Genomic DNA, 17,268 nt, shown 5'->3' with positions numbered 1-17,268 from the left:
AAATGAAGAATACATGAACGATAAATAAATAAATAACAAATGAAACTTAAGTAAACAAATAATAAATAAATGAAATAGCAAACCATAAATAAATACTACTAGTTTTTTTATTCGTCGAATGTGACGCACTCTCCGTTCTTAAATTTACTCCGTATGTGTCCGTCGTAAACGAAACAGCAGAACTGAAACACTGAGGAGTTTGACGACGGCAACGGTGAGAGCTTAGGCAGTTCGGTTGAACCGTACCTAGGAGCAAAGGGAGTTTTAGACGCAACAGGCAGGAGCATCTTGAAATGGGAAACCTGAGAACACTTGAAAATAAAGATGAGAGGGGTTGGGGAGAACCTCGCGCAGGAAATAGGAGTTCAGGGCACGTGACCATCATCTGTAAAGATACCTATTTGCGTGGGGAAAGGTTGGGGGGACGTAAATATGAATGTCTTTATGAAATGAACCATACTTCAGACAGAGACGGCTCATCACAGGTGTAAAAATAAATGAACATCTCGTCTGGAAGGGAGGCGAGGAATTCGAAGGACTAGTTACCTGCCTCGTTCTGTATTGTGCTTCATTTAAGGTTGATTAGTTCGTGGGTTATTTAACGACTACCTCAAATACCTTAAAAGAATTTCAGCGACAGGTTGTTGCTGTTATGATGTTAGATTTTGTTATCCCTATTTATTTAACTAAGATGCATGTTATTTGCCGATCACTGTGGTCACACCGTCTAAAGCATGAACTGTCTTCGTCCTCCCAAGCAGTGGGATCGTGGATTCGAATCCCACTCGAGGCATGGATTTTTCCTTTTATTCAATGTTTGTGTTCTATATAGGTAGTGGCCTATTAAACATAGACTTTTAGTCTTTGAAAAGGAAAATTCTAAGAAAAATCTTCAGGGAATCAAGAAACGCTGATGGCTCCTGGAGAATTCAAACAAATGATAAACTAGATGAACTAGATAACCTAATAAAAGGAAGGAACACGGTTAACTTCACCAAAGAATAAGTTGGCTTGGACACATCTCAAGGATGGAGGCTCGTGCTCGTGCTCGTGCTCGTCTGGCTTTTATTTGTGCTCGTAAATCATCGTCCACACTACTTCAGTTGCTCGCCAGGCTTCGGCGCGTGAGGATCCATATATTTACTCGTAGTGTGTATAGGCTGTAGTCGTGTTTTAATTTATTGGCTATAGTTTTTAAATTAAAAATTTAAAATTTGCTTGCCTCATGACTTGTCATATCGTCCACATTACTCGCGAGCATAGCGAGTCACACGAGCACGAGTAATGTGGACGCGCCTTAAGGTGCGCAAAGAGAAACTTCGCTCGGTCTAGGCCACACAGTAGATGGAGGCGTGTGCTCAGGTGTATAGTGTCCTGTTGCTTTGGTCCCGGAGTGAGAGCCGCCTGGGTCCTTTGGTTATGGGACTGGATGAACCTGACACTCTTCTGGGCAGGTTGTCTGTGCTAATTGCATAACAACTAATTAAGTGTGGCCAGTTCAAATTTTACTTAAAATACAGCGTATTTGCTCACATATCAAAGAGGTATGCAGATGTATGCTCTCTTAAGCTGGGTTGCCTGACTTGAGTGTGAAATTAAGGTTTAGAGAGACCTATATATTTAATGAATTATTTAAATAACGCTAATCAGCTGCAGAGATTATGTAACCTGAAATGAAGCTTGAAAGGTACTAGCTGATTCTTGTAGTTTACATTAGGTATTATTTCGGAATTCGCATAAAGAGACTGAGAGACCTCACGGAAGCTTTATGATAGCTCAAGCTTAAACATAATTCTGACTGGGCACCTAATTCGGGTGTTGAGTGTAACCATCACACTGTCCCACCCGGTGAGAAAGCTAGATGCATATCCTTAGTTGTAGCATTGTATAATATCTATCGAGCCGGTCACGGTAGCCGAGCGGTCTGAGGCATGCACTGTCTTCACTCGCTCGGAAGCCGGGATCGTGGGTTCGAATCCCACACAAGGCATGGATGATTGGCATGTGTTTATTCTGTATTTGTGTTGTCCTGTGTTTAGGTAGAGACCTGCTGATCTCTCGTCCAAGGAGTCCTACCGTCTGTAAAATAATCATGAAACTGAAATTCAGAGGCCAGGGCCAAGGGGCCTGTAGAGCCCGTGGGGGTGGGATTAAGCGACTGTATTACTTCCGTTGTTTAGCTGCCTCCTCAAACTTAGTGGATTAGCGATATTACCAGCTATGATGGCGCCCAGATTGAGAGCCTCAGGGTGTCTACTTGTTATTAAAATTCGCTTTTTCGCCCGTAAATTCGGAAGACCGTTTCGTAAGGAAATATATGTTAGTTAATAAAATTTCTGGATGACCTGGGGTGGTCACGTAACACGCATGGGAGATACGGAACAAAACAGACTACCTGCAATACCTTGGAGGAGGCAGACGGATACAATTAAACTGGTTATGGAAGGATGAGTTTGTAAAGATCTGGGCTGGATTTATCTGGCTCAGGATTAGGGTCCAATGGCCAACTGCTGTGAACATGGTAATGAACCTTCTGGTTCCATAATAAAAGGCCCGTAATTTCTTGATTAGCAACTGAAAGGAGCTTCAGATATAGGAATGAAATTATCTCATCAAAATTTCATACTTTCGTAGTGAGGAACACAATTTGAAGAACCGTGTGTAAATTTTATCAGCATTTTGTGTTCTTTTTGCCCATGTGTGTTCTCTCTTTAGACTTCCTCTCAGTTAATAGTTTAGTTTGTTTTACTTATATAACCTAAGACATCTCCAGGGTGGCCTGGAGGGGCGGGAATTGATGAATTCGTTTTGATGGTGTGTGAAACACAAGGGGTTAATATCCGTTTAACTGAGAGAAACACGTTAAACACACATGGCGCCTTTCTTCTTTACCCTCGAATTCTCTCCGTGGAATTCAATTAAGACTCTCCAACAAAAAGGTCCTACTTACAAAGACTCATTTCACTGCTACTTTTCCGCCCATGTTCCCGTAGGCAGATTTGCTGTTAATCTGAAGCAGCCGTTCCCTACTTCCTAGAAGAGCCTCTCATTCGTGGGGTTCATCGTACTTCCAGCGTCATGTAAACATATTGCACATGTGTTTCGGCGTTTCAAAGCAGTTTCCTATACTGGAATACTTACTCATGATGGCAACACTGCTGAAGTGCACCGCGTTAGCGAGAACAAAGACTTAGGGGAATTCAGAGGTTAGGGGAACCGCTGCTGTTGTTGGGATGCATCAAAACCCAAGTTGTCCTTATCGTCCCTGAACTTAAAACAGTATTTACATAGAAAATTGTGATCTGGTCACAGTGGCCCCGCGTCACCGTAGTGTCTAAAAAAAAAAAAGCTTGGTACTCTTCAGAAATAGAAATTAGTTCCGAATTGTAACAGATCAAAGAGTCTGTTCCTCAAATCTGTCGAAGAAGACAGTTATAAAACTGATCTGGGATCTAACTGGAGCCCTGAACCCAGCAATCATTACTCTATTCTGAGGAAGCCATTGAATCTTTCCGTGTATATACAAATTAGCAACTGCAGAAGCAAGAAACCGCCTACCGCGGTAGACTAAACTGGATACAGAAACAAAACTGTGGTTGCTTAACGGAATTCCTGTAGTAGATTGTTATGCGCTGTTACATCAAAACAAGTGTTTTTATTGTGGACCAGACTGTACAGTACATGTTTATCTCAACTGAAATATGCTCGTATAAACGCCGTTGTTGACATACGATGAATTACGCAACACGTGTTCAGGAGGAAGCGATTTGTGAGTGAACATGATGTAGAAAATCAAAATTATATCAGTTTAAGAATAATATTGAAAGTAAATTAATTGAAGTCTGTTATATTTTGAGGCATAGGTCACGGTAGCCGAGCGGTCTAAGGCATGTACTGTCTTCGCTCGCTTGGAAACCGGGATCGTGTGTTCAGGGCATGGATGTTTAGTTTGTGTGTGTGCGTTTTTCTGTGTTTGTGTACAGGTAGAGGCCTTGCGACGAGGTGATCACCCGCCCAAGGAGTCCTACCGAATGTGTAAGATCTAGAAAAGCGAAATGAAGAGAGAAGTTCATGGAGGTAGGCCTAGGCGCACTGGGGCTGTAGTGCTAAGAAAAAAAAAACAAAGTCATTAGAAAATGGCAGTTGATTATTTTGCTGTCCATTTCACGAGTCTGGTTGTGGATGCTATGTAGGGTCGAATGGTACGGTGAAAGGTGGCTGAATTGGACAGGATTTGGCAAGAGAGCAATCGTGGCCTAATCGACGTACTGTCCCGGAATTTGCCTGACGGGACTGAGGAAAAGTACGAAAATAAGTTAGGAAATCAGGTGTCCCGGCCAAGATTCAAGATTCGAACAGAGCAGCTCCCGAATACAAGTCTGTTCGAGAAAATGTGTTGTAAAAGAAATGTTTTTATTTAATACAGTATTACTCCTGATGCATTGTATTATTCGTAATCGGTTTTAAATATATTATATGCGGTCTGGTACATTATATTTGTAGCGTTGTTGCCAGATTGTGGCTATAGTGCATGCAGTTGTTGATGTGCCTTTGTAATTTTAACGGGAATCCCCGACTGTAATTAATGTTTATGTAAGAGGGGCACAGTAGTCACTTGACACAAAAAGATACTGAATTGTCGTAAACTTTGAAACCTGCTGGAAATAAATATGATGTCAAAGAAGTACAGTTATCGTTATGACTTTGACGTAGTTTTTTCGGTGAGCTCCGAGTACTGTGATTTCCTAAGAGCTGGAGATCACGTTACCTTCTTCTGTTGCTGGGAAGATTGTTTAGCAGTGCGGGAACGACTGAGTTATCAGTGCGTAGCAAATGCAAACAGAAAGTATGTTAGCTCATAAATTTGGGGGAGGCTTTAGCCACATAACTGTTCACAGTATTCGTTGATACTGAAACGCTTTGTGTCTGCAGGGAAGCAGAGGTTGAGTGAGGCATGCTGCGTGAAAGTCTAGATACGGAACTCACAAGTCCATTGGTGCAGTTTCGTAATATTCTTCTCTCTTTACACTCCCAAAAGCCGAGGGTGTCTCCTTTCCGCTCCCAGTTTGATTTAAATTAGGATATCTTGCATCAGAGTAATTATCAATTCTATTTCTTTAACATATCGTAAGAAAATGTAAGAAAGTAGAGAAAAATGACTGGGGGCAATTAAAAGTTGTTATAAATTGTATTGCAGTTAATATAATTATATCTCCTACCGCTAGATGGTACTGTATGAGTACTAACAACGAGTAGAAACGCCATCTGTCTTGTATCGGTCATACGACGTCTGCAGTATAGTTTTGTTTATTGCGTGACAGACATGTCGTTTTCCCAAGAACAACGAGTTTTCATTGTGAACATTATTTCGCCAGTCGTTCTTATGCCCTTCCACTCTCAAATATATCTTCGTGACGTAGTGCTTGATTGACGAAGCACAGGGACAACTTCACCTTTTTCTATTAACCAAGTATAGCTCTAGGATCAACGTTTGCAGTTACAGTGGCCCGACCGGTGACTATCAACAGTTAACAGGGCGCATGTTTCGGAGAGTCCAGTGTTCTTTAGTGTCTGCGGGATGTATACAAAATTCAGGTTTCCAGACACATAAGTGTTGTTTCCCTTCTTATTGTCAGAGGTCATGTCACTGTCTGAATCTGTAACATTTGTATGGTTGTCAGTTTCCATATTCGATTTCATGAGGTAAGAGTGTGCTGCCGTTTCGCTATTTTTTTTTATTGTTAGTGGGGTGAGGCTAAGTCCCTTGTACTGCGGCCACTTCTGGCCTATTGTACCAGTCCCAGTTGATAGGTGAGGGTGATTGTGGAGCAATTGGCGGAATGAAGATTGGCAGGGGAAACCGAAGTACTCAGAGAAAACCTGCCCCAGCATCACTTTGTCCACCACAAATCCCACTTGATCAGGCCCCGGGATCGAACCCGGGCCGCCGCAGTGGGAAGCCAGCGACTAACCGCTTGAGCTATGGCGCGGCCTTGCCGTTTCGCTAAATAATGACTTTCTGGCACGTGACTTCCTTCAGACATCGTACATTTCCGAGTTCCTTATATTTCCTTATTTCGTTCTGACAGTGCCTAGATAGGTCACCGCCTCATTATCCTTCATCTTTTCCACTTAACTGTCCTTAATTGTCGTCACATCTTAACATGAGCGCAGCAAAAAAAAATTGCTTACAGTGTTACGTTTAAGTAGCTTTAGAACGTTGTTGCATAGCGCCACACAGATCTGGGTCTCTGTAGCGAAACGTGGATGGCCTCACATTTAAAGATACCTCCAGTTGTTATTAATATGCGACATATTTCCGTCTTTTTTCTATTTTGTTGTTTTAAAAAATCTAATGGAGGACAGATGCCCTCCTCCCATGCATCCTATTCAGTTTTATCAGGTGAGGTCAAATACTAGACTGGTGTGGTTGAATATGTATTCATCTCCGTAGCCTGTAGTCCGCAAGCGAACTATACTAACCGAGCGACCGCTGCTTGTCGGCGAAGTTAAATTTTTCAATTCGCTTAGTGGGGTGTAGAGTCTAACTGGGTCCACTCGGCACGGCGGCCACTGATTGGCCTATTGTACCTGCCCCGGAGTGATATTGATGATGGAGAATTTGGTGGAATGAAGATTGGCATGGGAAAACCAAAGTACTCGGAGAAAACCCACCCCAGCTCCACTTTGTCCACCACAAATCCCACTTGACCAGACCCGGGATGTCTGTATTAAAGGATGTTTCATAAACACCTGACATGTTTCAAGTATATTTAGTTTAACTCGTGGAATGTAGCGCCAGTCTGCGACGGAAAGGAGAACTACTGCTTTACCGCCAAATCTAAAGCTGTATATAACACATGACACTTGATTTATTACTACATCTAAAGTAGCATTAGGAATGCAGGTGCTTGAAATCGGCCAGGTCTTCATTAAACATCCTGCATATTCAACTGCAACTCTGTTTCGCGTTCAGCCGAACTCAGTGGAAACTTGTCTGCGGGAACTAAGGACCAGTTGTGCCGCCACTCATTGTCCGAGTTGCAGCTTATGAACCACGAGGTTAATCTGCTTAAACTGTTGACCTTCTGGATGACCATTCCGATGTAATTATTGACCGAGTTCTGTGTAATTACTTCCAGCTCCATTTCAGTGCAAATGGGTCGTTATGATTAAAACTATTGGGGACGAGCTTGTTAGATACTAACACAGTTAAGGTTCGGCCACACAGAGCGCTACGTACGCGACGCACGCTACGTACGCTATGTTCGCTATGCGAACAGAAAAATATCTCCCTTTATTGGCAGTGTGACTGGCCACACAGACTTCCGTATGCTATGTTCCCTATGTTAGCTGCGTCGCAGAGTGTACACAGCGTACGTAGCGAACGTAGCGAACATGTGTGGCCGAACCTTTACAATCCTGGGAGTCGGAATCGGGACCGCATCGATAAGTCAAGAAATGTGCCAGAATTTTTTATTTAAAAGGAAAGATTGCATAGAGACAGCGATTGTGTTTCTTTGTGCCTTCGCACTTTTGTTTTTCGTTTCATTTCGTTTGTTTGTTTGTATTCCTTCTCCCACACCGCCTCTGTGGTTTAGTGGTGAGAGTTCATGGCTACAGACCAGAGGTCTCGGGTTCGATTCCCGGCACTACCAGATTTTCTGAGAAGTAGTTGGTCTGGAACGGTATCCACTCAACCTCGTGAGGATATTTGAGGAGGTATTTCAAGGAAATAGCGGCTCCGGTCTAGAAAACCGAGATTAACGGCCGTGGGGATCCGTTGCGCTGACCACGCGACACCCTCTATCCGCTAAAGTTGGCACTAACTGCGCCGACAAGCGGCGGTCGCTCGGTCGGTATAGTTCGCTTGCGGACTACAGGCCACTTTTTTTCTATATTCCCTTTCCCAGTCACCTTTTCCTAGCTTTTCTTTTCTGCCAGTTGTGTTCCATTCTTTAATTACGCCTTTCTTAATTTTTTTTTCCCTATCTTATTTCTCCATTTCATTCTAGTGTTTGTTTCTTTAATTCTTTCCAGTATTTTGCTGTCTACGTTTTCTTTTTAATTCCTCCTTTATTGATTTAATTTTTCATTTATTTGTTTCTTATTTCCTGTCCCCTTTTCATTCTTCCTTTTCTCATTATCCCCTCCTCCTGTACTCCATTTCTCGTTTTTATGTTTCTCGTTCTTTACTTTCTCCCTTCAGTTCCTTCTCTCTCTAATTCGTCCTTCCTGTGTTACCGTCTTTCTTACTTCCATCGCTATTCGTTTCCCTTCCGTCTTTATAATCTTAAGTTTTATTTTTTATTTCCTCTCTGTGTGTATTTGTTTTATTAATTTTCAGGTACCAAAAGCAGCCTCTAATGCGGCTTTCATGTACTGCAATTTTAAACTAGGGGCACAGCATGCGTGTAGCTCCTTTCGTAGCGGATACATGAGGTTGGCTAACTACAGGTAAACAATTCGTACGAATTTTCCTACAGCAGCTGGTGTTTATGCTTGCAGACGACCATCAAGGTGTACGCCCGATGTTTGCGCCCTGACATCGAGTACAAAACCCTCAGCATCACGTTCCAGACGTCCTGTCGCGAGGTGGTGACGTCTCTACTCAACAAGTACCGGATGCGCCACCGGGACCCCAACCTCTTCTACCTCACCATGGAGGTCACTGTCAGAAAAGCTGGTAAGGGTGGGGCGAACGAAGATAATGGGGCAGTATCACAGCCGCCTAAATTGCTTTGTGCCCGTGTGATATGTGATCTTTGCAAGTGTTCTGGAAAACGTTTGGATCTGGGAAGGGAGGTTTAGAATGTTAGGAAATGACTTACACAAGGGACAGTATAGTTTGGGCACTGATATGTAGGAGGCTACTATGGACTGGACATGTAAATATAATGGAAAGAGCAGGGAATACATACAGAATTTTGTCGGGGAAGTGCCTTGAAAAGGGGCCGCGTATAGATGTAGAAGATGAAGAAACCATTCAGTAGGATTAATGTTTGTGATGTAGGTTGGGAGATGGGAGAAGAAAGTAGGATGGATATTACTCACTCAGTGCCGAGCTTTGGTGTGGACGGGGTTGGAACTGGCGTCTGCCACGATAGCGTCAGTCTTTTTTGACATTTGTGAAGCCATTTTTTAATTTGTTTCTAAATGGCTGTACAAGTTTATAACATAATGTCATATTGCAATAATTTTCGTTTTGTTGATCCAGGACGAAATTAAGAGGAGATTGAACTCGGGTAATGCTTGCTACCATTCAGTCCAGAACCTTTTGTCTTCTCGTCTGCTGTCCCAAAACTTTAAAATTAGAATACACAATCTATAATTTTTCCGGTGGTGCTGTATGGGTGTGGAACTTGGTCTCTGACTTTAAGGGAGGAACATCGACTGAGGGTGTTTGAGAACACGGTGTTGAGGAGAATATTTGGACCGAAGAGAGATGAAGTGACAGGAGGTTGGAGAAAACTGCATATTGAGGAGCTTCATAACTTGTACTCTTCTCCAAGTGTAATTAGAATGATAAAGTCAAGGAGGGTGGGGTGGGCAGGGCATGTAGCACGAATGGAGGGGACGAGGAATGCGTATAGGATATTGGTGGGAAAGCTAGAAGGAAAGCGACCACCGGGAAGATCAGGGCATAGGTGCGTGAACAATATAAAATGGATCTTAGAGAGATAGGATGGGATGGTATGGATTGGATTGATCTGGCTCATGGTAGGGACTAGTGGAGGGTTCTTATGAACACGGTAATGAACCTTCGGGTTCCATAAAATGCTGGGAAATTCTTGAGTGGCTGCACAATTGGCGGCTTCTCAAGAAGGGCTCAGTTCCATGAGTAAGTAAGTAAGTAGGTACAGTTTTATCTTGCCACTCATTTCACCAGTGCTTCATAAGCCTCATACCCGTCAGGGCTCGTGCAATAGAATTACTGGGGTTTTGGACATTTTCCATAGTCCGGAATTCTAGGTAACAGAGGACACGATTTCTCGGAAACGGGATCTGTTTCTGTCTCCAGGCGAGAAAGGAAGACACTTTCTCAGCTCTTTCTAAGGGGCCCAACTGAGTAGGTGTCTTCGTTTCTCACCTGAAGACGGAAACAGATCCAGTTTCCGAAATGTCGTGTCCCATATTATCTAGAATTTCGGACGATGGGAAAGTCCAAAACCCCAGCAATTCTGTTTGTCATCCACCATCGTCAGAACCCTTTAGAATCTAAGCGTGCAATTGGCTGATGTGAGACCTCAGCATCAAAAGAACGAGCCTTATCCCACTGTTGTCATTTTATATTTTTCTTCTAATAATATAACAATAAAACCATAAAATTGTACAGTAACATGGACTTTGCGTGAAGTGATATGGTAATTTTATTTACATGTAGTGAGCGCCCGTGTCCTGTGTTGCAGGAGTGCGAACTGTTCTGGTGCTGGACGAGGACGCCCGTCCCGCGGTGCTGCAGTCCTGCCACCCGCGCGGTGACTCCCGTTTCTTGCTGCAGACGCGACGCGGTGGCCTCGTTAAGATCTACGACAGCGTCCTGATGTCTGGGGTGAGAAGCAACTACCTGCTCTCGGGTTTCCTCTCCTGAGGAACGCAACTACCGTGAAAGCTGTCTCAGGCTGTGATGCTTTCTGACTTGTATTCGGAACGTTCCCAGTTCGAATCTCGGTCCGGTCACTGATTATATTGGCTGAGGGTTTTTTTGTGGTTTTCCTCAGTCTTTCCACACAAATGCCGGGACAGTAGTTTAAAATTGGCCAGGACCGCTTACTTCTACATCGTTTCCAATTCATCATTAATCATTTTACTCTTTGACATCCCGTGCTTTTTGAAAAAGTCACTCAAATTGAAAACAACTTTCCCTCCTCCCTCCTCCTCCTTCTTCTCCAGTGGCGTTGTGTTGTGGCTACCAATGCACTGCCTACCACCAAAACTGGAAGTATGTGGAAAGAGAATGATTTTTTTTCTTCTTTCGATAAGAGCTGTGATGTTTTGTTTGGAATAAAGTGTATGCTTTCTATAGCCTATGTATCACAGTGTTCTCAATATCTTCTTTAGTTTATTGTGGTGTCGTGAGACTGGTACGTCAGTCACTAAGTTGCCTATTGTACCGGCCCCGGATGGTAGATGATGATGATGATGATGATGATGATGATGATGATGATGAATGTGGAGCAGTTGATGGAATGAGAATGGGCAGGGGAAACCGAAGTACTCGGAGAAAACCTGCCCCAGTTCCACACTGTCTACCACAAAATCCATAAGAAAAATAATAGAGAATAAAACTGATTTTTCAGGAGCATGTTCCAAAAATTGTGTGCCCCCCTTGATGTTTAAGAATTTCTGGGCTGCAAATTTCAGTGGAAGGGAATTAAAATATGTATTTGTTCTTGTCTGTTAAAATGGGTGTGTTGAGTATATAATAGTAGGAACCAGGGTTCAGGAATATATTTAAAGAATTTTGTAAAGTATTTTATGCAAATCGGCCGCCTCTGTGGTCTAGTGATCAGAGTTCTTGGCTACAGATCCAGAGGTCCGGGTTCGATTCCCGGCGCTACCAGATTTTCTGAGGAGTAGTGGGTCTGGAACGGGGTTCACTCAGCCTTGTGAGAATAATTGAGGAACTATTTCAAGGAAGTAGCGGCTCCGGTCTAGAAAACGGAAATTAACAGCCGTGGGAATTTGTTACGCTGACCAAGCGACACTCTCTATCCTCTTAAAGTTGGCACTAACTTCGCCGACAAGTGGCGGTCGCTCGGTCGGTATAGTCCACTTGCGGACTAAAATCACGGAGGTTTTTTATTTTATGCAAATTTATAAGGGCAAAACCGGCTTAAATTAGTGTCATCAAGATTTATGGTCCATTTTCAAAAGAGTTTTGATAGCCCACAATCAAACAGTAAAACAAAACATTGTCATGATGGTGATCATTTGCTGCTTGAGCCCAGAGAAAGTGCAGTTTCTATGACATGCATGTGATGTCCACCTCTTCTGCCTTAGTCCCAGTATAAGAGCCTGCTGATCTCAGACCGCACAACAGTGGATGAGCTGATACAGATCCTTCTGAATTGCTACAACAGTAAGGAACGCGTGGAACAGTTCTCTCTGTATGAGGTGTGCCGTAGTCAGGAGTACCAACGCAAATTGCACCCTGATGACTGCCCTCTCAGTGTGCAACACTGCTGGACCAGCCCAAATGAGTTCCACTTCCTCATCAGACGTAACCTTGACTTCAGGCCTCGTAGAAAGGTAAAGATTCACAGGTTCCCCAAACCATGGAGATAATGGACGTCATAGCCCATGCATTACAGAAAGATGGGTCTGCAGGTTCTATAGCCAGAGCCATAGAGGGAGGTAAGGGTGTATGTGAACCACAGGCAGAGCCTTGCAAAACTGTAAGGTTGCACAGGCACAACAGCCAAGGGCTTATAGATAGTGCAGGTAACCCAGCCAGCGTCTAACAGGAAGATTAGGCTGATGGGTACCACAGCCAAAGGCTTACAGAAAGGTAAGGATGTGCAGGTGGCATAACGAAAGTCAATGGCAAAAGGTGTGCAGGTACTTAAGCACCCAGGCCTTGCAGAAAAGTGAAGCTCTGGGTTTACCAGAACCCTATCAGCAAGGCACATAGGCCGTTTTTTTTATTATTATTATTTATAAGTGGGATCTTTTGGTACTGTGACCTTAGATGGGCGTACTGTACCAGCCATGTATGATAGATGAGTATGGAGCATTGGTAAAATGATACTTGGTATGGGAGAACCAAAGTGCTTGGAGAGAGGGAAAGAAACCTGTCCCAGTACACAGCCTCTGTGATGGTGTGCTAGTGACTGCCTTAGCTATGACATGGCCCTGTAGATGTATTAAGTGCTCATGAATTGAGATTACCAAACCCGCATATTACTCAGGATACATCTTGACATGATACTGAGCACAGGGACCCTGGGCAGTTGCCCCCTTTCACCATGTTCTTAGGACAGACTGGCTCATGAAGATGGGTTGTGGTTTTGTGTGGTTTTATCGTTCCCTCTTGGTGAGTTCCAGGAGAGTACCTTGAATAAGGCCATGGCCACTTCCACTCTCTCCCTTAAGTTTCCCAAAACAGGATTATCCTCTTATCAGTCAATGCTAAATAAAACCTGCTGTTGATGTAGGGTTGTTAATAACCTTCATTCCATCCGTTCAGTAATACTGGGGATTGGAAGTAGTATAAAGCATATTTTGAGATTGGGCTTGTGTTTTTTGTTATGTTGTTAGTACATTAAAGTTGCATCTCAAAGCTATGATAAAGAAGACAAAAGCAATTGTAGCTTATTGTTGCTAGTGCTGCTGCTACTACTACTACTACTACTACTACTACCATCCCCATTGTCTCTCCTCCTCCTCTTCTTCTTCTCTTTGTCTTGTTTCATAGTGGTAATTTTACATATCAGCATTCAGGATTCACTTGTTGGGATATGAAGCCCGAACTGCTACTGTACACAGTTTGTGACCTCTTGCGGGCTAACCTGGAGCATGCCTGAACTTCAGATGAACCTTTTGCCGAATTATATGATGCAGTTCACATTACATGTTTTCTAATACTTTCCCCCCACTCTTACAGGGTCCATGGACTCCGGAGCTGCCATCTATCCCTTGCTCCTCTCGACAGAGCCAACCGGCCACGTCACAACAGAGCTCCCTGCAAAATGAGACACCCACTAAAAGTTTGAGTAATTTGTCATCATATGCAGATTATGAAAACTACTTTTATATTTGAGTGTCTCCTTGTAATGGAATCTGTAAGTTTCTTTAAAATTCCATTTCCACCTAATATGTATTGCTGAAATGAAATATGATCCTTTCTCTCATTTTGGTTACATTTTTTTTTTCAGAGGATGGAGTTCAGTGTACAGACACAAACTTATAGGAAAAGAAAGCCGTTGGAAATGATCTGTCAATATTTTCTGTGAAGTTAACAAATGTGATTACTTCACATTTGTTTAGTCCAGTCTGATTAGACCACTATTGAGGTGCATAATTTTAAACTTTACTTCATATGTAAAGTAAAAGTAAAGCTATCCGTGTGACAGGTCATGAAGGCCCATAGGGTTGTGAGACGTTGAGGGTCCCACATTATCTAGACAATCGGCTCAAAGATGGCGGTAAGGTTGTCAGCCTTACGCGCCGGCCGCGCTTTACTCCCCAGGAAAACTATTTAATTAATTCCTGGTACTCATTTCTGGTAGAGGCTGAGTAAACCCCAGGGCCTAGTGCAGCTGGAAGGATTAGGTCAACTGGAAAACATTCGGTGACCTCATCGGGACTTGAACCTACGACCTTCCGGCTTGAAGCATAGCTCCTCAACCACTAAGCTACTGCTTGCCGTGATGATTAAGCAAGCTTAATAGTTGGACACAAGTCTTAAATGACCACAACATTCCCATATTGTAAATAATGCATCATTGCCTTGTATTTCTTTACACCCTCTCCATGTCGATAAAGGCTATTTTCATCTTTCATAGAATTACTTTGGTATTCTGACACAGATTTTGGTGCTGTAATGTACCAAGAGTAAATATAAGACTTCTTGTATGTAGCCTGTATAAATCACACCATTCCTTATATGACATATAATTCTAATGGATAGAGAAATATTATATTTGAGCATCCTGTTACACTCACACAATATATATGAGACAAACACCGTCTTAAGTGCAACAATTTAATTGTAGTTCTTACTTCTTTCCCTCCTCCACACTACATGTTTCGGCCCTAAATGGCCATCATCAGGTGTGAATTCTTACGTAGCTGCTACACTGCCCATAGTTTAAAATTTAAAATCACCAGTCTTTCTAATTGTATGTATAAAATCTTTGTTAACCTACACGCGTTAATTTGATTTCTAAAATGGGCACTTTTATTAAAACTTTGATTCAAGTTAAAATGTCTATAAAATTTCTGTTCTTTTTCTTTTTCCAAATTTTTAAAAAATTTAAAAATTAAAAAAATAGTGGCTCCGGTCTAGAAAACTGAGATTAACGGCCATGGGAATTCATTGCGCTGACCATGCGACACCCCCTATCCGCTGAAGTTGGCATAATGCTGTGTAATCTCTTGAAAGTCAACAGACTACATGGTGTTATATGCTGGAAGATAAGATTCTTCTTAACCACTCTTGTCAGAACTTCAGATTCTACAAGCTATACCTGTTTGGGCTCTTCAGGAAGAGAAATAGAGAAATATGTAAACATAGTGATTGGCATTAGAGTCAAGAGGGAGAAATGGTCATCACTCCCTCACCCACCCACCCACCTCCCACCCAGTTTCCCTGTCTGGCTGCCTTTACCCTGAGGGAGAGAGGACCTTATAGCTACTGAACAGGTTGCTGGATGGATTGCAGAGATGGTCTGGGTGTGGTAGCAAGGGAAACAATCTCTGGGAGTAAAGCCTTTAGTCATTCACCATTACTGAGGATGTAGATCCTTTTTATAGCAGTAAATGAGGATTTGAAGGGGTGATGTTTTCAAGATCTATGTTTTCAGATAACATTCTGTTATTCTTAAACTATTCAATAATCCTATGACAGGTGCAGAGGTCAGTGAGAATTGTCAAAATTAAAGTGAACGGTGAGTAAAAGGACTGTTCCATGAAATTGTAATTGCCTCTTTTAAATCAATAGCCATACATTTACCAAGACAGGCAGTTGAATATCTTGAAAAGTTACAGGATAACCAGTTCACAATCCAGGAATCAGTCATGGTATCTGCTGAAAACTAAACGAAAAATATTTGGAACTAGCAAGTTCTTAATACACTGATTTTCACTTATCTCATAAACATATCTGGTACTAATACTATAAGTTTTTTAAATAATGCACAGAATTTACAAATTCTTAAATATGCATATATTTGTTCTGTACTTCTTGCAAATGTTGCTTGGTCCACAGTTTTTTTAATTATGGAAAATATAAGAACAGTTTAGGAGCTGGGATAGTGTAATCAGTATAGCGACTGGCTATGGGCTGGATGACTGAGGGGTTGGAGTTCAAGTCCCGGTAGAGTTAAGAAATTTCAGTCATCCAGACCAGCTCTGGGATTCACCCAACCTCCTATACAGTGGGTACTGGGAGCTCTTTCCTGGGAGTAAAGTGGTCAGGGTGTAAAGCTGAACACTCACCTCCAACTAGTGCCGAGGTCAAGAAAATGTGGATCTGTACATCCACTCCCCCATACATTTTCATGATGTAGTGCTTAATTAGTTAAGCATAGGGACATCTTTACCATTATAAGAACAATTGAAGAGTTCTGCCCTCTGGGATATAATGCCATGCAGTCCAGTGAAAGTCACTTGATATTTTGGAGGAATGTATCACCTCCTTCTTGGGGATCAAACAGTAAGCCAAGAAAGAAATCAGCATGAAACAGGCAGCAAAGAAGACGTATCTTTTTGAAATGTTGGCTGACTTCCACAGGACTGCACAGTGTTATATCCCAGGAGATAGAAGTCTTCATAATCCCCGCTGTGAGAATGAAAAGTCCAACATAAAAAGTATTTTCCGGTTATTTACTTCCAGGTGTGAAATCTAGTTGTGTTGGCTGTGAAGAAAATATGGAACTGGATGATGCATTGGAATATACAAATGTAACCTGCATGAGATATGGCTGATGAAGATCAACGTGAAGCAGCTATGAAAATAGTTTTCTTTGGATGGGAGTGGAAATAACACAAATTTGTTACCAAAGTATGGATCTTGTGATTGTGCAGACTAATTCTGATACATTTTTAAAGACTAATTTTTGTTAGGATAAGGTGATTCATGAAGTATGAGAGAGAGTCAGTAAATTGGTTACAAGTGTAAGTAAAACAGCTGTAGTGGACACAGTAGGTTTTCTATGTGTGTCACTAGGTAGCAGCACAGTCCATCTTCATGATGGTCTAGGTAGCAGATGCACATGCGCATGTTCAGAGGCTGGTTTCAGTAGTCAAAATGGTGACCATGCTCGAGGAGTGCACTAACGAAGAGCAATGTTCTATTGTGCGTTTTTTTTTGTGTGCAAAAGGACTTGATGCAAAGGATATTCATAAGAATATTTTTCTTGTTTATGATGGGAGCTGTCAGTTGTGTAAACTTGTTGACAACTGGGTGGGAAATGTTTCAATGATGATGAGGTTGAAACAGAAGTGCGGAAGTGGCCGAGATAACAGTCAGAAGACTTCTAGGCTGTGGGTTTTGATGCACTGGTAAAGCGATGGGCAAGTGTATCAGTGTTGATGGAGGATATG

At 42.4% G+C, this 17,268-nt stretch overlaps 1 protein-coding gene across 1 annotated transcript in view; it reads left to right on the top strand.

Moving 5' to 3' along the window:
* Nucleotides 1–16,788, top strand: part of LOC111867309 — a 165,003-nt gene extending 148,215 nt beyond the window's left edge. Inside the window, exons 3-7 of the mRNA XM_023857056.2 lie at nucleotides 8,509–8,686; nucleotides 10,410–10,552; nucleotides 12,004–12,252; nucleotides 13,607–13,784; nucleotides 16,559–16,788. Coding sequence (XP_023712824.1) covers nucleotides 8,509–8,686; nucleotides 10,410–10,552; nucleotides 12,004–12,252; nucleotides 13,607–13,762 — 726 coding nt within the window. The 3' untranslated portion in view covers nucleotides 13,763–13,784; nucleotides 16,559–16,788. The remainder of the gene's footprint in view (nucleotides 1–8,508; nucleotides 8,687–10,409; nucleotides 10,553–12,003; nucleotides 12,253–13,606; nucleotides 13,785–16,558) is intronic.
* The last annotated feature ends 480 nt before the right edge of the window (nucleotides 16,789–17,268 follow it).

The sequence above is a fragment of the Cryptotermes secundus genome, unplaced genomic scaffold, assembly GCF_002891405.2.
Source record: "Cryptotermes secundus unplaced genomic scaffold, Csec_1.0 scaffold373, whole genome shotgun sequence".
In the NCBI taxonomy this organism is placed as follows: Eukaryota; Metazoa; Arthropoda; class Insecta; order Blattodea; family Kalotermitidae; genus Cryptotermes; species Cryptotermes secundus.
This window is presented reverse-complemented; position numbering and strand designations above follow the sequence as displayed.